The 24,339-nt window shown below is 39.8% G+C and overlaps 1 protein-coding gene across 5 annotated transcripts in view; it reads right to left on the bottom strand.

Annotated features, from left to right (window-relative positions):
- LOC124156986 (protein Aster-B-like) overlaps window positions 1-24,339 on the bottom strand; it is a 130,356-nt gene that overhangs the window by 68,025 nt on the left and 37,992 nt on the right. For all 5 annotated transcript variants that reach the window (XM_046531433.1, XM_046531428.1, XM_046531430.1 and 2 more), the window contains 4 exons: window positions 23,409-23,547; window positions 18,598-18,879; window positions 3,841-3,944; window positions 3,340-3,519 (listed from right to left, as the gene is read on the bottom strand). In XM_046531433.1, the coding sequence (XP_046387389.1) occupies window positions 3,340-3,519; window positions 3,841-3,944; window positions 18,598-18,879; window positions 23,409-23,547 (705 nt within the window). The remainder of the gene's footprint in view (window positions 1-3,339; window positions 3,520-3,840; window positions 3,945-18,597; window positions 18,880-23,408; window positions 23,548-24,339) is intronic.

The following is a 24,339-nucleotide window of genomic DNA, read 5'->3' as shown; positions in this document are numbered from 1 at the left end:
TCTCTGTCTCGGCTATGACTGCTATGTCGTCAGCAAATCGCAGCATACTTATTTTTTCTCCGTGGATATTGACACCCGAAGCTTTCTGCTTGATTTCGTTGATGGCTTTCTCTATGTAAACATTAAAAATTAAGGGGGAAAGTGCACAACCTTGTCTCACCCCTTTTCTTATTCTCGCTTCTGCACCATTTGGTCCACATTTGATCACAGCTACTTGGTTTTTATACAAACTATGAATAATTTTACGATCATTGTGGAGTATGCCGATTTATTTCAAAATTCCAAGCATTGAATTCCATTCCACATTATCAAAGGCCTTCTCTAAATCGACAAATGCTATGAAGGTTGGTTTGTTTTTCTCCATTCTCTTCTCTATGATCATCCTAAGAGCCAAAATTGCTTCCCTTGTGCCCCTGCTTTTCCTAAATCCGAATTGGTCCCCATCCAGGAATTCTTCTGCTCTTCGTTCAATTCTCCTGTAAATGATTCTTGTCAGAATCTTCGACGCATGTGTCGTCAGGCTTATGGTCCTAAATTCTTCGCACTTCTCAGCTCTCTTCTTTTTGGGTATGGGAATGATGATGTTCTTCTCGAAATCACTAGGTAAATCTCCTGTTGAGTACATATCGCAGATAGTTTTATACAGTTGAGTTAAGACCTTTTCTCCTGCATTTTTTATTAACTCTGCTGGAATGTCATCTATTCCTGGGGCCTTATTCTTTCGCAGGTCTCTTACTGCAGCGTCAAATTCTGATCTTAAGATGCTTGCTCCAATGTTATCCTTTTCAACTTCACTTTCCTCTTCGAGAACTTTTGAGCTAAGTTTGCACCCGTTGTATAATTCCTCCAGGTATTCCTTCCATCTCTCGGCTTTGTCTTCGTTTTCAATTAGAATGTTTCCATTGCTGTTCCTTATGCTATTACATTTTGTTTCGTTCCTTGAAATGGTTCCTCACCATTCTATAGGCCGCTTCCACTGTCCCTTTTACGAGGTTATTTTGTATGTCCTAACATATGTTCCTCATCCACGCTTCTCTGGCTTTCCTCGCTTGGCGGCAAATCTCGTTCCTTATTCTCTTGCAGCAAGCCTGTCCTTCCTCAGTATTCGTATTCTTATACTTTCTCCTTTCTTCAATGAGGTCTAGGATTTCATCCGTGATACATGGCTTTTTCTTAACACATTTTCTTATCCCTAGAACTTCTGTAGCGGCCTCCTGAAATCCACTTTTTATGGTAGTCCAGTTATTCTCAACTAAGTTTTCAGACTGATCTAGTCCTATCTTGCGCTCCACTACTTCTTGAAAGGCCTGTTGATTTGTTTGCTCCTTAAGTAGCTCTAATTGCCAGGTGTTCTTTGCTGATTTCTTCAATTTCTTGAATTTCAGATGGCATTTCATCATCACTAGATTATGATCACTGTCGATATCTGCCCCCGGGTAGCTTTTACAGTCCTTTATCTGGTTTCTAAACCTCTGCTTCACTAAAATATAGTCTAGTTGAAATCTTCTTTTGTCTCCTGGCATTTTCCATGTGTATCTTCTTCGCATGTGATTCTTAAATAGAGTGTTGGCAAACACTAATTTGTGTTCTGTGTAGAACTCTAACAGCCTTTCTCCTCTTTCATTTCTATTTCCTAATCCATATTTTCCGGTTATTCTTCCATCCTGGCCTTTGCCGACGACAGCGTTCCAATCACCTAAAACCATTAGGTTTTCTTCACCCCTTACCTTTTTGATTACTTCCTTTATATGATCCTTAAATACTTAAAACCAATTATTTCAGCAAAAGCAACCCATTCAGCGCCAAAATACTCTGCTCCCATTTGTACACCTCATAGCCCAAATAACGCTTGTCTGGACCAACAACCACGACTGGTACTCCATTGGAGTTATACAATATTTTCAAATACATATCAATATCAACATAATTTTCAAACAACTAACTAATTCATTGCTAGTGCCCATAAAATACATTTTCCCAAACCACTTTAGAGAGGCTATCAAATGAGAAAAGCACCAAAATTTCTTCACCACACTCATCAACTAAACCAGCATGACTCCAAATAAAGAGAGACCATTACACAACTACCTAAGTAGACAATGAAAATTAAAGAGTGACTATGTATATAAATATATAGATCTGACAGGAATGATGCAGCTCAAATATCACTCCACAACTCATGCAGTCATCACACAATAGCCAGCAGAGCAAGAGAAAAATAATGAATGCAAGTAGATTTCTCTCTCCATAAAATCTCTAACAATTAAGTTTCAGTCAACAGTTCAACCAAAAGTCAAGACGCTCAAATTGTTAGCACTGTATCTCAGTACTTGACTCTAAACTGGCTGTAAAATAGTAAACGGGAAATATACTTAAATGCATTTCTACGTTACCTCAATATCATCAGAAATTCATCCTTGCATGGAAGTTTTTTTATTCAGCTTTGTATGAATGCATGGTTTTTGATGCTCAGAAAACTGTAGTGTTAATGTATTTTCTCAAGAACTTCATGGATTAATATGAGTGTCTCCAAGACGGAAGAACAGAATCTAATGAACTCACACACTGAACACACAGACTGAACAAAATTAGGAATTAAAATTAAGAAGCATTATGTTTATCTCTACTTAGACATCTGTTTATCCTTACTTCAGAGGTCTGCTGGTGCAGAGAAGAACTGTGATGGCAGAAGTGAAATGGATGGAATAAGTCCACTTGCCTCTTTGACCACTGCCAATGAAGCCAGATCCAATTCGCTGCAAGCATCCACTTGGCAATAAGCTAATAATTTCTCTTTTTCCCTGACAAACCTAGCAGCCCCAGCTGCAATTCCCCCTGATAGGAAATTGAGTGAACAATGAACTTTAGCGGTTTTAACTCCTATTTTTGTCGACTGTGCCAGCAACATTTTTATTTTCTAGCTATTCTTTAAAGAAACAAAATAGCAGAGTTTACAGCAATTTTTGTCACTATTACAATGTCACAAGGGTATGCAGAGGTAGAAGCCTGCTCTTACTATGTATGGACTCACCTATCAATACATGGAAAAGTTCCAGAGGAAATAGCGAACAAAGTGGAGCTATCATTTTCAAAGCATAAAAAATGGTGACCTTTTCTTCATACTAAGCTGGATAAACACGTTGTTAATGTAAGAATGAGTTGGTGATGATATTGAGGAAACTTCTGCTTTATGTCATTACAGCTGATTGAGTAGTTACCAAGATACAGATCTTCAAATTCTGTCACCTCAACTTTTAGCAGGGACAGCGGTCGAGGAGGAGATGGGGGTGGGGGTGGGGGGGCAGAGGTGTGAAAGGGGAGGTGTGAGAGACATGTTACCTCTTCCATGAGGGCGTTCTGCCACACCCTGAACAGCATCAGGTACGTCTTGTCCCGTGCACCAAACGATGTGAAGAAGTGGCGCTCGCCACTCTCCGTGCACACTTGGATTGCATTCGGTATCACCAGCGCCGTCTTCTCCTTGGTGATAGATGTAACTTCCTTCCAACGTAAAGACACCTGTGCAAAAGACAGACAATAAAGTATTTGCACCTCCTGGTGTGGTCCTCCCAGAATTGCACTCCTGAGAGTGACACAGTAATCATCAAAATCAGTTGGGGAAAATAAATGCTGTAAGGAAAATTAATAATTTGTAATTACTCCCATTATCATGAGAATATTCTCTAAAGTTCAGCCAGCTACGATTGAATCATAGTTAATAAGTACAGTGTGGGGTAAAACCTAGACAATAGGTACTTCTTGCAATGTATTCCATAAAATGAATCAAATTCTTATCATGCATAACTGTAATGTCACACATTAAGAAGGTGACAGACTTACAGAAGTTTCCCATCTGAAGATATTGGCATAGAAACTGAGGTAGTTTTGAGACACATATATCCTTCCATGGACTAGTATGTCTTTCTGGAGCGCAGATGAATAATCTGAAATAGGAAAAAAGAAACATGAAAAACACAACAATGGTAGCAAATTCTTGACTGAAAATTTAGCATGGCATAATTTTGAATTTTTACACAAATGTTGATCGAGTCTCTGGTGAAGGAAGAGGAATATTGCCAATTGCAAATTTGTATCTATGAAACCAGGGTTAGGGCCATCAATGAAAAGCAGGTATCAATGAAATCCATCAAGGGTATCAATTAGGGATGAGTTGATTCCACTTTTTTTCGATTCCGATTCCAATTCACATTCCTTCAAATCGATTCCCGATTCCGATTCCATTTATTCTTATTCCTTCTAACAGGTGGGATATTGATTTATCTGTAGCATTGCTGTCATTCAAATTTAAGAATTGAATGGAATAATAGAACAATAGCCGCGGTGGCTACATTGTCGTTTGACCACGGTGGCTAAGCAGTAATCTAGCGTTCATTGCGTCCATACATACCAGAGCAGCCTGGCCGGTGCACGGTGGCGGCCGAACACAACCTATTGAGTCCGCCCGAGGCCGCGGCGGCTTATGCCAAGCAAATATCAACTTTCTCAACAGTTGCATTGATGAAACTGGGCTATATAAACGTGAATGTGTCTAAATTTTTATTGCTGACGCATATGTGTATTAGTCTATGAAAAAAAGTTATACAGTGGGACCTCGATCTATTGTTTTTCAGGGGGATGGATGAAAAAAAAACGATTAATGCGGGAATGTTTGACCAGGTTGCATGTGTCCCAGGAAACACTAGATTTTTATGAATTATGATATTCATTTATGGATTCAAATAAGATTTTAGCTGATTACAGGAATATTATTACTTTCTCGAAACACTTAGGTTATATTGTTGATTTGACTTATATCTCTTTCAAATATCCTAAAGGAACACGCCACCTTGCTAAAAAATGTTTGCACTCCACTCGGCATTTTCGCTACTATTATGGATTTCTGTCTGATGTAAAAATTCTTATCCATCAAATGCCATTTCAAGTACACGTATTTACAAGAGTAATGTGCATGCTATGCCTAAAACAACCGCTTTCGCCGACGCAGTGATTGGTTGTGAGATGGATCAAAAAGGCCAGAAATAGTTTATCATTTGAAATGTTTCTTTCTTACAATTAAATTTTTAATATGATTGACGCAATGTGTAAAGCGTTAACAATGTTGCGTTGATCGTCAGCGGCACGCCCACCTGGCCCTCGGCTTCATCCCACTTCTTGTTTTAATCAGGTATCTCGCTCTACCCCCACCCCTGCCATCATATGCTAGTGGACAATCCGAGGCGTTCTGCAATATTCACCCGCTTCTAGCCCGGATTCTTTTCTTCATCTTCAATTATTTTCAGTCCATCTTTTAAAGTTCTCACATGTTTCTTCGGAAGGGCCATGGTCCGAAGACGAATAGAAATAAAATATATAATAAAAATGTGTGACGAAAAGCCTCGTCACGGCTCATTCTGCGTCCGCGTCCTGCCCTTTTCCCTATTCAAGTTGGCGCGCGGCCGAAGCAAGCGATGAGCGACCTTTTTTGTTTCTTTTTGTCGTCTGCTATCATTTTAGTATGTCTTTTGTTGTTCAATTGGGTATATAAGGCCCGGTATTGTGTGAACTGGGGTCGATTCCGGAGAAAGCGGTGGTTGATTCCGCTAAAGAGGACGGAGAACGATACAAAGGGGAAGGCGTGCCGGAGAGGAGAGCGTGGAGTGCAGTCGAGGAACGAGAAAAGTGTCCTCGCTTTCGTCAAGACATCACGACAACGTCTGAGGATCCGCGGGATGTAGTTCCCCGCGGTTGATGGATCGTGGTTCGTCGACCAGGATTTGGTCCCGCCGTTTGACACTTAAGTACTCTAAACCCTCTCCCGGGACGGGGAAATAATCCCGATCCTCCCCCGCTCCAGCTAGCCCATGCGCCCTCGAAGAAAGTCCCCAGTGTGCACGTGTGTCATCCTAATAACCCAGTGGTCTCATAGATAAACTCACATCACTCTTTCCCGGTCTAAAGACCGTCTCGATTGTATCACGTTTCTCCCGTTCACGTCATTCCATTAGGAGAGACGTCAGCTTCATTTTGATAAAACAGAACGTGGAGCCTGTAATATTTTAAAGTAACGCAACGAACATTACCTATAAATGTCTTAAAATGAAGTGCAGTGGTTTTTGTCGCAACTTGAGCAAGATAACGAGTGCCCGTGTCATGTCGATTCGTGAAATATTCAGTGTCATTTTTGTCCATTTCTGTGCATTTATCCCAGTAGTCATCTCATCCCACATCTATTAGATGTAAGATTTCTTTCTTTTTGTTTCTGGCATATTCGTTTCCTTTTTTGCAGTGTGTCATTTATGTCTCGTCTAAGTCAGCATCACCCCCATCCCTCATTAGTGTTTAAGGATAAAAGTGTTCGTTTTCTTTTCGTTTAATAAATTGTGTATGATATTCAAACACTGTGTACGAGGTCATTCATCTCCTTGCTGCACCATTGCATTCAAAGCTCTGAGATTCCATCTTGACCGCGAGCCGCAGAACCCACGAAAACTTAAGAACTTAGATCGTAATCTCAGTTCGACAATGCACGGTAAGTGGGCGTGTATGGTTACAAATGAAACCGGACTTTATTGAACCCACACGGAAAACACTCGCTGGTTTGAATTCAACCCACCCTGGAAAGTACGGAACCATTCATACGAGGTGACGTTCGGAACTGATGCTATTGCGTATGGTGTAAGTAGAGCATACTGCAGAGGGTGAAGCATGACCATATGACTGTGCAATAAAATTTTTTTGTCCCATAGAGAAGGCAAATTACCCACTCTTTTTTAACAATAAGTAGCGTAGCTCTGGATGAGCGGATGAATTCAGATTGCTAGTAGGGAGAAAAAAATATATAATGAGAAGACATCGCTTGTTAGTAACTCTGACAAGTGAGACTTGTAGCATAATTCGTAAATTGTAACCTGAAGCTCTGTTTCCGAAAAAAATGCCGCATCAACTGCCGAGAAGCTCAAATCATCTGCGAGGATATCGAGATTCACCAGAAATCACCATCGTATTATTCCAACTATGTCCTTGCTTAAAATGCTTAAGTAATGTAGGAAATACGTCATGTTTGGTATCATTCTTTTTTGAATTACGTGCACATTACTAACATTTAAATCTAATAAAAGTATAATACCAATTGCCGAAATTCATTGTTAGACATCTTTTGGGCTAATAGGTGAGTCATAGGCTGAAAAAATATAGTGGGCGAGAATTGGAGAGGCGTGAAACATGTTTCTATTGTTCTCATGTAACTTAATTTTTTTTCGAAGCCAAGGTCGTCGTAATACGATCCCTGTGTGAGCTGGGACCATTTTTTAATTTCGGGGAAGAGGAAAGCATCAGAGGGGGGAGGCGAGTGCTGAATGAAGGGGGACAGCGGATCTTGGAAAATGCCCTAATGTTACTATCCCACAGCACTCAGCTTCTCCCTATGGTAGTTCAATTTCCTGGGGAAGATTCAAATTATGTCTGTCGTCATTAGCCACATATAACACATCGTGAACACTTCGTCTCATTGTCGTCAAACGATGGATACGAGAAAACGATACTTCGGGGAACAATGGATGCAGGAAAAAATTACATGGTCTTAATGGAACTTTATTTGGGACCAGGAGCGGCGAACGATGAATGCAGGAAAACGATCAATGCAGGAACGATAGATCGGGGTTCCACTGTATAAAAAAACCCGCTCTCTGCACGTTTTTATTATCAACAGACTTCAAATACCATTCGAAAATAAAATATATATATTTCAATCTATTGTACGTTTAAAGTGGTGGTCCAGATGAATACTTTGATGATGATTCATAATTGCAATTATTTGATTTGCCGCGGTTAATAGGACTAGCGGTTAATCGGACTAGCGGTTAATAAAAGAACGAAAAATGCCTGCATTACTTCCCGATACCGTGGTTTCCAATTTTTTTCTCTGAGAGTTGCTCATGAACACATGCCATTTCAGGGTTTGTTGGTTTGTCGCTCTTGGCGACATTTTCATGTTTCCGAGGCCGCTTAGGTATGTTCGTCACAGCACCCACGTGCCGGGCGTATCCTCCGCGCGGGCAAGGCTGACACCGCGGCCACATAGGTGTGTGGCAGCCTTCATGCCCCAAGCTTATAGTCTATGCTGAAAACATTTATCTTTCTGGAATCGATGGAATCGGAATCGACTCTAGGCGATTGATTCTCGATTCTGTGCCCGAGAATCAGTGGAATCAAGAATCGACATTTGGAATCGACTCATCCCTAGTATCAATGAAATCCATCAAATAAATATATGCTAGTAAACAAATGGAAGATACCTCAAGTAAATAAGGTTCAATAAACTCTTTGCATTCTATAAAACTTCAGCTAAATTATCAATATACAATACACTCCCGATTATCAGGGCTAACGATGGGGAGAGACGGCACGAATAATCGGAAAACACGGATAACCCAAACTTTCACTTAAATGTCTAGCAATGTTCATAATTTACCTAAAACAGACAATATGTATATTATTATTTATGCAGTTATTCTGTTATTTTAGAGTGCTTCCCGGACTAAATGAGAGCTTTCTTTGCCTGTTCGCGATCTTTTTCACGGCAATAACATGGTTGTAATCGTATTATTAATGCTCCATGTAAGTCCTGGTTTCGAAAACCACACATCCGTGGCTGTGTGATCATGAATAGAGAAAAGTGGTTTGCACGAATGCTTCAAAACCACTGCTCAACATTGTAAACTACACTGTCAGGCACTACGCCACATAGTCGCATCTTGCACAAGTTGCCCGGGTTGCAACTGCAGCAGGCTGTGTATCTGTGATCACGGAGGGCAGCAGCGCACTGCGAGGCTTGGAAAACAGGAACATGGTGCTCCTATGAATGAAGCTAGAGCGTGATCACTAACATTTTACGAAAGGGATTCTAACAAAAATAATAAGTCCAATGTATCCTAGCATTAATGCAGTAATTTTGATGATTTTGCGTCCGATTTTTTTTTCTAAAGATTGTGGAAAAAACTGAGCGAGAGTGAAAATCATGCCGAGATCATCCACAACCCAGATAAACACAGCCTGATAATCACTCGTCTGCTGTATGAGAAAAATATTGCACAGGCATTTTCACATAATCCTAATCTTAAGAAATAACATGATGGCAAACACATTTTAATACCTCCACCAAAAGATGTCAAGCTTACATGTTTCCAATACGACAGTATATTTAACACCATGAAATTCTGCATAATTCTGCAGTGACCTAGAACTGAGGTGCAATATACAAACAGCTCTCCTAACTGGTTTGGAAACACAAGGTAGGTGAAAAAGTGAAGAATATCAAAAAGTTAGCAATTCTAACAGAAGAAAAAGAAAATTGTTGAAATGCAAAATTACAGTAAAACCTCTATGTAGTGAACCTCTTTACATCGTAAACCTCTATACATCGTACCAACCCTCTGGTCCCGTCAGATTTACATGTAAAATTACAGGCAAACCTCTCTATAGTGAACCTCTTTATATCATAAAACCTCTATATATCATAGCAACGAGACGCCCCCGAGACGGCCTAACTACCTCCGCATTTCGTACCGAGTCAACTAGAGACCATTAATGCAGCCGCGATTACGAACATGGAATGACATTTTCAGCGATAAATGTTTCACGCTAATTCTTTTCTTTTACACCTTTACTATACTGTAATTTTCACGTTAACCATTACCTAGGGTCATTTTGTTCCATATGAGGGCATACCTAACAGTAAATAAGAAAAAAGCAACGAACTATCCTATTCATTTTAAGTGACAGTAAATGAAGACAGAACGCATCGTTTTCTCTCGAATCATGGTAAAAATTGCGCGATAGCACTCGCTTCCTGTTACTTATGGCTTCATTTTCCTGTAAGTGCTAACACACTATGTTCAGTTAATAAAAGAGGCGACCAGCGCAGCCTATAATCCCTTGCCGGCGGAAATATTTCAACTAACCTCACTCCCATTCATGGAGACAGAATTACTCAACCGCATTGCTACTTCCGTTTCTAAAATGCAAATATTTCATGAATTTACTGTGACTTGAAATAAATCAAATACAGTTTTGCAATTATTTTATTCCCATATTTCCCGGTGTAGCACTTTCTCACTGCCGCCTTGGTAATTTTTTCGATGCTTTCGTGAGCGATCGTATATTGCGCTTAGCGACAGTCATATGTCTTGCGTGCGTACTTATGCCGCGAAATCTGACTAATCCATCGGGAGTCCGGGACGAGAATGAAATTTTTTACCGTCGCCGCCGCATTCTGAAGTAGTTCGCCCAGCATTCTCACTAGAAAATCATGTAGTTTTGCAGTCCTAGCGTTTCTTTGTGCCCTCGACGGAGTTTTTCTACGGAACTCTATGAGCATTGTATTTTAGAGAAAGTGAATTCGACGAAATTTTCAAAATTACGCTCAATTTCTTGTTTATTTTTTGCAACAGTCACGTGTTTATTTATTTTTTTATAATCTTTAACAAGTCATACGTTATAAGAATGATAAATCAATTTTCTAAAATATATTATAAGGTGTATTTTCAATTATTTTCCATAAAATATGAAAACATACGAAAATTACTTAATTAATTATAAGCTGATGATGGATTCCACAAATAAAACAAGGCGGCCGCTTGACATTACCACATTCCGAGGAATTTTCCGAGCCATCGACGAGGGCACGCAGAAGAAAGATGTAGCTGTGACCTTTGGAATACCATCATTCACCCTGACTTCTATTTTAAACTACCGAGGAAAAACAGATGAAACTGTATATCTAGGCTGCACAAATAAAAAACACGGGCAGTGAAATAAGAGGATGAAGGAATTATGTTAAGAAATATAAAAGTTGTGGACTTCCCTCCAAACACTACTAGTAAATTACAACCCTTAGACCAGGGAATCATTTCTTTGTACAAAAGGCATTATCGAAAACAGCTAGTGATTTATTTTTTATGGAGAGTGAATAGTGAAAACGACATTAAAAGTGCTCATGGACCATCCTTCAGACTATGCACAGGCTGTGCCTTTCGTGGAAAGAATTAATACCCTCAATTTTTGAGAAATGCTTCATCAAGGCTGGGATTATGGGTGGTAGCAAACAGGAGGAAAGTGAGATATTTGAGAATGAACGTACAGAGTACTATAAAATCAAAAAAATAGTTGACACAAATTCAACATTTGAAGACTTTGTAAATGTTGATAATGATTTATTCATATGTTCCCCACATGAGTTGGAAGATAGTGGTGAAGGAGATGTATATATATTGCAGGATACAGGAAGAGATGGATTTAGAGGAAGATGTTGGTAATGAGGAATCAGTTGCAGTTCCCACCGAAAAGAGGTTGAGGATTCATTGAACGTAATTGAATGGTTTTTATTAATCATGGAGGAATGCGATCATAATATGATTGTATTCAATAGAATTGGAAACATTATATCGAAAGAGTTTTAAAAAAAGTTTAAGCAAACCCAATAACTAATTTCTTTCCTAGAAAGCCCTCTTGAACAAGTTACTTTTACCTTTGTGTAATCATTAAATTGTGAATATATGTTCACTAATGCATGCATGCATGTTTAAATATTTTAATATTATGGTTTATTAATAAAATGGTGCCTATCACAAAAACCTCTCTATAGTGAACCTCCATACATCAAATTGCCCAAATTTTGGTCCCCTCCATTACGATGTAAAGAGGTTTTACTGTACTGGTATGGAGCTTCCAGTTAATCCCATAACTACATATTACCCTGGGCACCACATATTTCATTTTATCATTTTTTTTTGCCCTGCTCTGAGCTGAAATATGAAACAATCTTCCTCCAAACATCATTGTTTTTCATTGGTGCAACTTAACAAATCAGAACTTTTGGTAGAAATACAACATGTATTCTCGCCATTTACCACCACCTGCTGAGGAATGCCTCTCCTATCATTCTCATCACTTTCGCTACTGAATTTACTCGTGAGAGGGTGTGTCTCAGTTGCCCCTATGCCATATACTCCAGGGCATGACCTTCCTTAGAGGTGACTCTATATATTTTATCTTCAGTCTTATACTACCACTAAAAAGTATTTTTAAATAGATGATATATTCAAAGTTAAATAGTGATCACCACATTTCCGTTGTTGGATTGTCACTACGAGTGCCCTCATCGAAAAACTGTGCGCAAGTAACTCTTAATTAACCCTTTCCTGCCGGAGAATACGAAAGCAAAACGTTTTCGTGCTACGAGTAGCATAAGAATATTTTAGACCTCTGTGTATGGAGCTCTTTTTTGGGGTTGAGTTGCCCGGGTACACTCCTCCCTTGGATTTGTGACCCAACTCAACGGGGCCCAACGGGGCCCGGCCATTATCTCTGTCTCTCACACGACCCTCGAGCCCTTTCTTAGCGGGAGTCCGTGGTCAACTTATTATTTTACCGGTGCTTTTTATAAATGATTATTGATTATGATTACTGAGAATTTACACTTACATAATAATAACTTACGTATTTTTAAGCATTGTGGAATTTTAAACGGATTTCTAGTGTTGAAAATAACCTAATTAGGACCTTTTTATTTTTCAGAAGGTTACACGTCAATGTCTACAATCTCCGGAGAATGTTCAATAGTGTACATACTTGTAAAAACGATTGGTTTCTTCGGAAATCACGGCAACCAAGTCATTTAGGAAAAGAATTTCAAAAAATTATCTAATCGGGAAATTTTCAGTTACTGCAGCCTTACAACCGGAAGGTGTGGCGTCAAAATCGTGAATGATTTGAGAAAAATTGCCGGAAAACCAATAAATACCTTGGGATGATCTCTTTCTCCTTTTAGCAGCCGCACTTTCTCCTTCATCTGATGAATCGTCCGATGCACCTGATGGTTCCCGCTTACTCGTTGTTGAGTCCTCAAGTATAGACTTTTTAGGCATAACTTGTCTCAAACAGATGCAATTGGGACAGAAAACCGACCACAAGCACTCTACACAGTGAAACTTGAATGAGAATCAAAAAATTCCTTTCTCCGAAGCAAAACATTAGAGCGCTGAGAGAACACTGCTTGCTTGGGAGCCAAAGCAGAAGTGAGAGTGAAATTAGAGGGGAATGCATTCTCGTATGGATAGGCATAAGTACTGAGAAATGGGTTTTAGTGATAATGTTTTCTAAGAAGTTGAGGATGTTTTCAGCAATAAAGGGAAAAGGGTAGGGAAAAAGGAATGCAAGCCTGAAAACCCATGAAAGAACTACCTCGATGGTATATTAAGGATCGCTTTTCGAAGAATTGTAGAGGGCCATCAAAAAATTCGGCGAAAATTTCATTAGCGCTCAACACCTGGACTGTATGAATGCACGTGCGATATTATTGTGAGAGTGGAAGGTTTGGTTTTTCCACATAGTTTATCTGAGACATCGTCAGGCAGCTGAGCACATGTTCCACCCAAAATGAGTAGCTAACAATAGGGCATACAACACAGGTACTAAGTTGGATATACAAATTTGGTCTTTTTCTTTTGTATGAGTGGGTCACTGTCGTAAGCGTGAGCTTCACAAACCTGAGTGAGTGAGTGCGTGTGTCCTACGCGGCCAGTTGTTCCTTGGAGCAAACCCGCGAGGTGCGTGAATGAGAGCGTGTTTTATTTGTTTAATATTTGTCCTTTTCTATTGTGTGAGTGGGTCACTGTCGTAAGCGAGAGCTTCACAAACCTGAGTGAGTGAGTGCGTGTGTCCTACGCGGCCTTTTGTTCCTTGGAGCAAACCCGCGAGGTGCGTGAATGAGAGCGTGTTTTATTTATTTTATTATTTGTCCTTTTCTATTGTTGTGGGTGGGTCACTGTCGGTAGCGTGTTTTTTTCACAAACCTGAGTAAGTGAGTGCTTGTGCGTGTGTTAGTTTCAAGTTTGTATTTCCGTTAGTGTCTTATTTTGTCCATCACTCCCCGTGTTAACATTATTACCTCTCCCATCCGCCCATCAAAGAGTACGGTCTTGGGAAATTAATTTTCTTTCAACTGTTTAACGGCCGTAGTTCGTTCAATCCCTTATATCATTATGGCATCCAAGTCTTCTGAACGAAACAAGTACCACCGTATCAAGACCAAACTTTACACCATCTCTCTTGATATTGAATTTCTAAAAATCTGTCAAATCAACAATGTTCTTCCCAAATTCATTTCATCTTCCACCTTTGGAAAAAATCAGTTCTCACGCTACGACTCCATGATTAAGAAAAAGATTTTGAAGTCAGAAATTCAATACCTCTATTCAAAGAGAGCCAAATTAGAATTAGAACTTTATAATCTTCATCTAAAACTCACCAAAAACCTCAACGACTTTCAGTTCCAATTATGGATGGATTTTGACAGGAAAGTTCATCGCGTCAGCCAACACAAACGACGGAACAAAGCATTCTGTATTTCTAAAAAGTTTTCTTCTCTGTTGCCATCCAAAGAAACTTCTTCCCTTTCTAGTAACCCTTCATTTCCATATGTTCACAACCTCTCCAACATTAATTTCTCTGACGAAGAGCTGTCGCTCTTAAATCTCGGTCTTAATTTTAGTGTCGTTCCCAACAAATCTTCTCTTGAGGACCTCATAGCCAACATCGAATCCTCGATCAAATATCTTGACATGGAGACAAAGAACCATATCCGTAAAGGCTGCCAACAAAGAATTAAAGATAACATTTCAAAACACAAACACGTGGGGTCACACACAAACAAACATCTTCCGCTAATTAAATCTCTCAAGTCCAAAGAATGCTTCTACCTGAAATCAGATAAAGGCAATAGCTGTATGATACTGGATAAAAACACATACCATCAAAAAATAACGTCCCTACTGGAAAGCGGTCCGTACACTAAACTTCCAAAAAACCCTATCAACCGCCTGATCCAGGACACTAAGGCTACGTTGTCAGCTTGTAATAATCTCATCAGTAAATCTCTCAAGTTCAAACTTTATGTCTCCAATCCCCGCCTACCACGTCTATATAGGCTCCCCAAAATCCACAAAAAGGAATGTCCCATGAGACCTATTGTATCAGCCATTAACTCTCCCACATACAACTTATCGAAATGGCTTACCAAGGAGTTCACACAACTTCAATTTCATAGTAATTCCAACTTGAAAAACACGTATGATTTCATCTCAAAAATCCAAAACACGACCTTAAAAAGATCCGAAATATTAGTTTCCTTTGATGTAGAATCTCTCTTCCCAAGTGTGCCCATACCAGATACATTGAATTTCCTAAAACAATGGTTAACATCCAAAGGCCTCACAGATGACATAATCAACAAATACATCAGTCTCACCAACCTTGTAATGAGTCAAAACTACTTCATTTACAACCAGACTTGTTACAAACAAGATTTCGGCACCACAATGGGTAATTCTCTATCCCCCTTCCTGGCTAACGTTTTCATGTCCTTCTTTGAAGAACACTGCCGGGAAAAATTCTCCTACTTCCCGAGGATATGGTATAGGTACGTTGATGACATCTTTGCAGTATTTGACTCTGAAGCTTGCCCTATCGAACACTTCCTAGGGCAGCTCAACGATCAGTACCCTTCCATAAACTTCACGTGTGAGGTTGAAAAGAATCGCTCTCTCCCATTCTTAGACATTGAAATATTCCGAAACAAAGAAAACAAAGTCTCTTTCAGCATTTACCGTAAACCCACTCACACTAACAACTACATCCACAACACCTCCTTCGACCACAGCAGTCACAAACACGCAGCCTTCCACTCCCTTATTCACCGTTTACTCAACGTACCGATGAACAAAACAAATTTTCAAAAGGAACTCGAATACATTAAACACACCGCCAAATCGAATGGCTATTCGGAACGGCTCATCAATAAGATCCTCAAGAAACAGAAACACAAGAAACGTATACAAGACAGCACGACACTAATCTCATCCAAAGACCAAAAATACGTAAAACTGCCATTTGACCCCACGTCCACAAAAGGACTCGGAGGTGTTTTCAGAAAACACAACATTAAACCGTGTTATGTGTCGAACAATAAACTCAGAACCCTCCTTGGAAACCCTAAAGACCCGATTGAACCCCTACAGAAGTCCGGAATATACAAAGTCACCTGTCCCGAGTGCAATATAGCCTATATAGGGCAGACACGTAGGAACTTAAACACCCGCTTCAAAGAGCACATTGCGTGCTTTAGACTCGGCCACTTCAATAAATCATCCGTAGCACATCATATGGCCTCCAATTCTCATTCTATCACCATTAATGACATCAGCCTTATAAAACACGCCCCTGACCATTTATTAGACTTTTATGAATCTATACACATACAAAAACACCAAGGCAAAACCATGAACAGTGACCAAGGTCCAGCAACATCTTGCCTTTTTTCCCTGATTTCAAAACACAAAACATCTAATAACGGCTTTCTTCCAACCGCTCCGTAATTTTCCATTTCCCCCCTTTTTTCCTTATCCCAACGACTTCCTTACCCCCACTCCTTCCCCCACCTCCGCAATTCTTGACCCTCCTCAGTATTGGCTACTTACCTCCCCCAACCCTTGACGTTCGACCAATTACATCAACCTCTCCATCAACGAGCATTACTACGCTCAAAATTGCAAAAGTTTTGAACATTCTCCTTTGAGGAGGCCAGCTTGGCAGGAGAAACACCTGGTGTCAGGAGATACTTCTTGGGCACTTTTACCCTTTACCTTCCCATTTCCCGTGTGTGTGGCGGTCACTGTCATAAGCGAGAGCTTCACAAACCTGAGTGAGTGAGTGCGTGTGTCCTACGCGGCCAGTTGTTCCTTGGAGCAAACCCGCGAGGTGCGTGAATGTGAGCGTGTTTTATTTATTTATCATTTGTCTTTTTCCATTGTTGTGGGTGGGTCACTGTCGTAAGCGAGAGCTTCACAAACCCGAGTGAGTGAGTGCGTGTGTCCTACGCGGCCAGTTGTTCCTCGGAGCAAACCCGCGAGGTGCGTGAGTGAGAGCGTGTTTTATTTATTTTTTCATTTGTCTTTTTCTTTTGTGTGAGTGGGTCACTGTCGTAAGCGAGAGCTTCACAAACCTGAGTGAGTGAGTGCGTGTGTCCTACACGGCCTTTTGTTCCTCGGAGCAAACCCGCGAGGTGCGTGAGTGAGAGCGTGTTTTATTTATTTTATTATTTGTCCTTTTCTATTGTTGTGGGTGGGTCACTGTCGGTAGCGTGTTTTTTTCACAAACCTGAGTAAGTGAGTGCTTGTGCGTGTGTTAGAGTCAAGTTTGTATTTCCGTTAGTGTCTTATTTTGTCCATCACTCCCCGTGTTAACATTATTACCTCTCCCATCCGCCCATCAAAGAGTACGGTCTTGGGAAATTAATTTTCTTTCAACTGGATATACAAGTTACATTACCTTAGAATACCGGCGTATTAGTAATTACTCGGGGAAAATGAATGGATCAGAAAATAAAGGGTATGTAATGTAGGAAGTTATTTGGATTGTAACATTCATGAGCGATAAAACAATAAAACAACAGCATCTCCCCATTACATATTTTTCATCCCGTAAGATAAAAGAACAAGGTATTAAAGCATTCACATGAGAAGTTCGTTAAAAATAACACTAAAATTTCATTTTAAATTTGCCTACGCACAGAAAAAAACGAAGAATTCATTACAATAAATAAAAAATTTGAGTTTGGAACAAATTATTCTTCGCAAAAACCATTGCCGTTTCAACCACTTCACAGCAAGTTCCTGCTGTGGGAAGGATCATAAATGAGTGGGAGGGTTGGGCTTAATTGCCTAAGGGGTGGCACAAGGGTCTCGCTAAGCTGGGTCTCGGGCCGGGCCTGAATACCACTGACCATAGCTACCGCTGCGGTCGCTTCCCATCCCCCGTGACAGCTATACACGACATCAGGTCGTCTGTGTAGAAAAGTGTGCGACAGCAATACCAGTCAGGTGTTCTGCATATAAAATGCCCGTCGGCTACACCCGACGTCCGGCGCGAAAGGGCTAAGGAATTAAAGTTCTGGGAAAATCAGAACTCTAATCTAATAAAAATGATTAGGCATACATTTTGCTTCGGTTTGGCTGCATTGTGAAGTTTCAACAAGTTGGGCTGGTTTTTTTCATGATTCGGTATGGAATATGGAGAGGGCAGCCAATAACTGCTGAAGTCATTTGCACCATGAGGGTAGAGTGTAGAGGAAAGCACCATCTACACAAGAAAACGTGCCACGGGGACCAAAGGGTTAACGTCCCATCCAACGGACAGAGTGTTTCACTTGATAGGTCCTCCAAATGACACTCCAGCTAGGACTTGGGCAACTACTGAAAAATATCTGCCACAGCCGGGATTTGAAGCCGAACCTCCAAGGCACTCCGGCCACCACTCCTCCAACCTGATCCACACCAGCTTTCATGAGATGCCGAATGTGACATTTTCCGTGAAGTATGAAGAGGTTTCCACGGTAAAGTTAATTTTTCCACGACTCTACCAGAGTATTAACAGAAGACCGAAATTCCCTATTCCACCTTTTTCCAAATTAGCAGACACCCTAAAAGCAACATGAAAGCAAAGTATTCACTCGTCCTAAGAAAAGATGATGAAAGGTGACCTTACCAACAATGAGCCTCTCTTCGGCAGGCAGGTCCTTGAAGATCCTCTTGAAATCTTCACTGCGCGTCTTGTACGTGGGGTAGAGGGCGTTGTACCAAGATGACTTCTTGGCCTTGTCGAAGCTCCCCCCTCCGCCTCCTTCCCCTCCGCTGCTCCCCTTGCTTCCACCCCCACCCCCTTTCTCGCGCTCCACTGACGACTCCTTCTTCTCCTTCTTCTCGGCCGACGTCAGGTACCAGACGTTGCCCCCACTCCCCACCACACTGCTGCTACTGCTGCTGCCACCTACAAACCACAAAATGCACTCATGCCAGAATAGAGATGTCAATCACCCTCCACCAATCACTCAAGAGACTCAATCGTGAATGGTCACCACCTCTGGTAATCCCGACAGATTAATCCTGTTCCAATTAGCACTGCCCCACATTACAGCCATTCGCACTTTGAGACCACTTTCCAGTTTGATGTACCGTGGTCATAGGTTTGTGGCAAGCCCTCACTATCTGGCCTCTTCAACTGGGTACAGAGGTACTCCGTACACCTTGCCTGAGCCAGGCACCAATCCTAATGCATACTTTGTTTCGCAATGGCATTAACCAAGTTGCTTGGTGCTGCACAAAGGCATGAACCAATCTGCCCAGAACTTGAACAAATACTGTGGGCAAGTGCTATTCTGTTGATCTAAGCCAAAGTTGAAATTAGTGCACATTTCATACAACATGTGCAATGGTGAAGAATAAATCCTAGTTTATCCAATGGTATGGATTATTTCTATATCCACTGGTGACTTGTGCATTCTAAAGCACTTATGCTCTAGAAAGTTGTGTGGTTTGCAGCAATTTCCTATACACCTCTTGCCTTAATCAGAACTATATTCTACAACAAGTGCTTTAGTAACAGAAAGAGATAACTCCTAATTCAAAACTCTCATAATGTCACTGCACAGGTAGGAAGAAAAAGATTGGTTACAGTTTCATCAAGGCTTTCATAGTTACCGAATAAAGATATTATTTGATATACGAACCTTTTCACTAAGTTCTACTCCTGTTTACTATGAATGTTTTGTACTATTCATCTACAGCTCTATTCTAATCCATTTTCCTCTAGATTAAAAAAACCCATAAGTAATTTAAAAAGGCAGCTTGGGAATGACAGTAAAGAAAGCAACAAGATAATTCACTTGGTTTGAAGTTAGGGTGCCAGTGAATTCTTGATTGGAAACAACTTCAACTGATAAAGGGAATGCACCATCACTGGTCTATTTCACCATTTTGGAGTGAGGAGGGAAGGCTTTTTTCACTGCCAATCCTTTCTGTGTGTTTTTGGTCCTTGAAATTTTAAAATCACTCATAAGCAAAGAATATAACATTGCATTTACCCATATAAGTCCTGTCACGACTAATTAGTATTTTTTTAATTTTTAATATAATAAGAATAACTTTTTTTTAACATAAATTTATTACAAAACTTCACCACAACCTAGGTTTCAACGAAGATCATCATCATCAGGCCTCTTTTCCCTCCTAATTGTCGTAAAAACCTAGGTAACAGTGAAGTTTTGTCAGAAATCTATGAGGAAAAACGAAGTTATTCTCATTATTTTAAAACAATAAATAAATTCCATGGTAAAATCCGAGTTAACAGAATCCATATAGTCCATCACACAACTACATACAGTGCAACCTCGATAAAACGAGACCCCACGGTGCACCAATAAACATTCGCTATAGCGAATTGTCGCTTTACCGGAGGTGGAGCAAATAATAGCCAATATACCTGTTGCGAACAGTTATACTGGAACAGGAGTGGTGCAGCGGCTAAGAAGTTTCTATCCGATAAACGTAAGCATAAATCAAGACGAAAAGCGATGTTTTTTTTGCATCACTAAATTTCCTTACTCAAACAACGACTAGCTATTCATACAATTTATAAGCGCCGTACTGAATAAAATCATGCAAAGAATGGTTCTGTCAATCATTATACCAATGCACAACCGACGAAGCCGTTTTTCTATGCACTTAATCAGTGCATCTACGTAATCATTCTATTATTTTGGAATTTTCCACTGAATACCGTATATCTCCGAATATAGTCCCCCGTTTTTTTCCAAAAATGGCCGCGGAAAAGTAAGGGGGGGGACTATAATCGAGTGTAATCCAATTTAGCATACTAAAGGTGACCATAAAGTAATAAATAACGGCATAATGGCTAATGTTCTCGTAGTCTTTCTATTTGAGTATATTTATGAGGATTATAATCGGAGATATTAGTAAATACTGCCACGTTTTACCGGAAATTAAGACAATTTTTACCACAAATGTTGTACAGATACGATTATTCCGATTCAAATAGCATATCGAATATGCGTTTTCACGGAATCCATCGGGTAGCCGCTAATTTTTCTTGGAAAAGTATTGTTAGAATAATTCAATCGACACTGATCACTTAATGACGCAAAACAGTAAATAATTAAAATGAAAACTAAACACACACTATCATTACATTACTCGAACACTAGAATTGAATCAATAGTATATGTACCCGTCGCTCATTTAATAACTACACGATTTAAATAATTGCGAAAAATAAACAGATAAAGTGAACCTTTCGTGACGATTTAGCATTTCATTGCGTCCGTAGCTACTATACGTCCGTGCGGTTCGTGTTTTCAACCACTGCCGCTTTCACAGAACAAGAATGCGCAATAGGTGATGCATTTGTTTCTGAAAAGGCACAATAATCGACGACTTTAAACCAGAAGCGCCGGCATTACTGCATTTGATCGAAATACAGCGACTCAGCATCGAAAGTGTAATCAATTTATTGAGGAATATCTTCAATTCGTCAGGGTAAATAGGATCGATAAATTACGTCGCATAACGTTTCGCAATTATTTCCGCGATATTTTCTTTATTAAAAATAATTTTACGTTCAACAGTGAGGTGATGGATCAAGTAGAAAGATGAGGATCAATCCTGCCGCAGATTAGAGGCCTTCAAAGACGGAGTTTCGATGCCAATTTAAAAATAGCCGTTGCAGAATACGCTGTAAATCATAGTATTTACAGCGCTAGCAAAGCGCTAGTACATCGCGGAAGTCATTTCGAGGGTCTCGATGCGGCAGATTCAAAGAATTAGAGGAAAATATCGTCGAATTTGTGCGCAAATGCAGAGCAGAAGCTCTTTGTGTAACTTATGCAATGATTCGCGACGAGGCATTGAAAAATTGATATAATTTTTTTCAGTTTTAATGTTTGTTGGAAAAAGTTTATTTCTTAATTTTATTACTTTGATATTTGTAAGTCCTGTAGTTTAATTGTTTTGCTTAGTAGGCAGTTGATAGCAATATTTTTATAATATTTATAATTTATTTAACACAATTTTATTTATATTTCCTAAATCCTTCAGGTCACTTGGATTTGTGATGACTTGATGGGTGTGTTACACTGGATCTAAGGAAGTTTCAGGGCCAAATGCAATACTGTTTATGGGCTTTAAGTTAAAGCTTATATATTGACATTGTCTGTAGTCATTTGGAAATCAAAAATATTAATAATTTGTGAAGGTTTAAAAAATACAATAGCCTTGGATACTTTAAAAAAATTCTCATTTCTTCATTACATCTGGTTAAGGAACTATAAATTACTGATACATGCAATGGATCACAACATGTTTTAGGTATAGTTATTTTGTTGTGATGGAAAATATGTGAACAGATTTGTTCTTAATCTTCACAGAAAATAATAGTTTTTATCGAATCTAGAATCTTAACTTGCTAACCACAGAAAAATTGCCTTCCTTTACATTTTAAAATTTTTCCCAAAACTGAGGTCTCAAAATTGGGGGGGGGGACTATATTCGGGGGGGGACTATATTCGGAGATATACGGTATTCAAAAATTAACTGATAAAACCGTATCGTGGTTATTTAATACCTCAAATGTTTCCATTGGTGTATTTTATTGATGTATATTATTATTGGTGATTCTTCCACGACTTTGGGTTTACACCGCCGGCATCACCAACAATTATGATGAGAGATAAAGCTTTGGTGCTTTGCATTAGCAAATCAACCTTCCTCACTCTTGAAATTCTTGATTTGCAACCTATCCTTAAATACTTCGCTTTAGGCTTAGGCGTAGCCCCTTTTTCAGAAGTTCCCGCAGATTGGAGTGGGCAAAACCACCCTAACAAAGCTCCTTATAACTCTACATAGTCTGCATTCCTTGGGTACTTTTGTTTTTTTTAAATCATGAAAAGCGAATAGGAAGATAAATTAATTTCAACACTCTCATATTACTCCTTTATTTTTATTTTCTCGCTTAGACGTGTTTGTTGTTTTTTTGGCCATGGTGTCTGCCATCAAATGCTTTCTATTCACGCAACTCACGAACGTGTGGGTATGCTGCCGACTGCTTTTAACCGCCCGAGGAACAAAAGAAGATCAAGAATTCGCGAATGCTAATGCCACAATATTATCACAAAATTAACTACTTATTTATCGAACGACAGTTTACCACATAAATTTGAGACTGAGCACTCCATTAACTTAATTTCTAACAGATCGCTAGCAATTACAGAGATGAAGGAGTCTTGATGTAATTTTATTCCGGCGGTGAAACCCTTGCTATGGCGAGAGCCAACACCAAAAGGGCCTCGTAAAAACGAATTTTTTAACATGCATATTATAGGGTCCATTGACGGTGCATCGGCTAACTCTCGTTATAGCGGGGGTCTCGCTATAGCCCGTACTCGCTTTAACGAGGTTCCACTGTATCTAACTAGTGAAGCACAAGGTAACACCAGCAGCTCTTACCTCCAACACCACTGCTCCCCCCAACACTGCTGGCCCCACTTCCTCCCTCTTGCGCTGTTCTTGACCCAGCCATCCACACATCCAATGAAGCTGGAGGATTGCTCGACTCGGATGATCTCCCACTTGGGTGTTCCGAAGACTGAAAAGTTAAATAATAATAATACTGTATTTGTCATGAGATCAGGATGTTACAATAGTTACACCGATATAGGACATGTCAGGATAAACATACAATGGGCCAGATGAATAAAAGTTGAGCAAATGCTCATGAGCATAAGCTTGGAGCATGAGCATTTGCTTTGAGCAAAAGGTAAGAGCATAAGCATTTGCTCCATTTGATATGCATAAGCTCTACCTTATACTCCGGAGCAAATGTTTCAGTTTAAATACCTTTTGCTCAAGATTTTGCACTGAGTTTTAGGGTGGACCCTACCTCCCAAGTATTTCCCCTTCCCTCAGCTCTCTTTCATCCTTTACCTACAGTCTCCTACGTAACTCTGAGGAAGGTGGATGTATACCACCGAAAATTTAGTTCAGTGAGTGTTTTTTTATCTTTTTGTGTCCTGTGCTTCTGCCCAACCAGGGATATTTTTACGTTATACATAGATATACATTTTTTTTAATAGAATATTTTAAGGGATTCGTAGCACTAACCTAACTGCTGGAAATACCTTGATTGTTGCTTTAGAGAACACATCAAAATGCAGGATACATGTCAATGCAAGTTAACTTTCTCCATATTGTAATGACAAAAACTTCACTAATGTGATTTACTTAGCATTTTTGCAGTACATTTGTGAAGAAGGGAGTCTCGGATAATCACCCACTCTCAGCATCAACCTTTTTCCACCCCTCCTAGTGGGGACTCTACATTATCTCGGACTTCATAGGTAGCTGGGGTCCCTCCTTTTGGGGTTTATAACCCTACCAG

This window comes from Ischnura elegans, chromosome 4 (genome assembly GCF_921293095.1).
Source record: "Ischnura elegans chromosome 4, ioIscEleg1.1, whole genome shotgun sequence".
NCBI classification, from domain to species: Eukaryota; Metazoa; Arthropoda; class Insecta; order Odonata; family Coenagrionidae; genus Ischnura; species Ischnura elegans.
The sequence above is the reverse complement of the archived record's forward strand: the minus strand, read 5'-3'. Positions and strand labels throughout refer to the sequence as shown.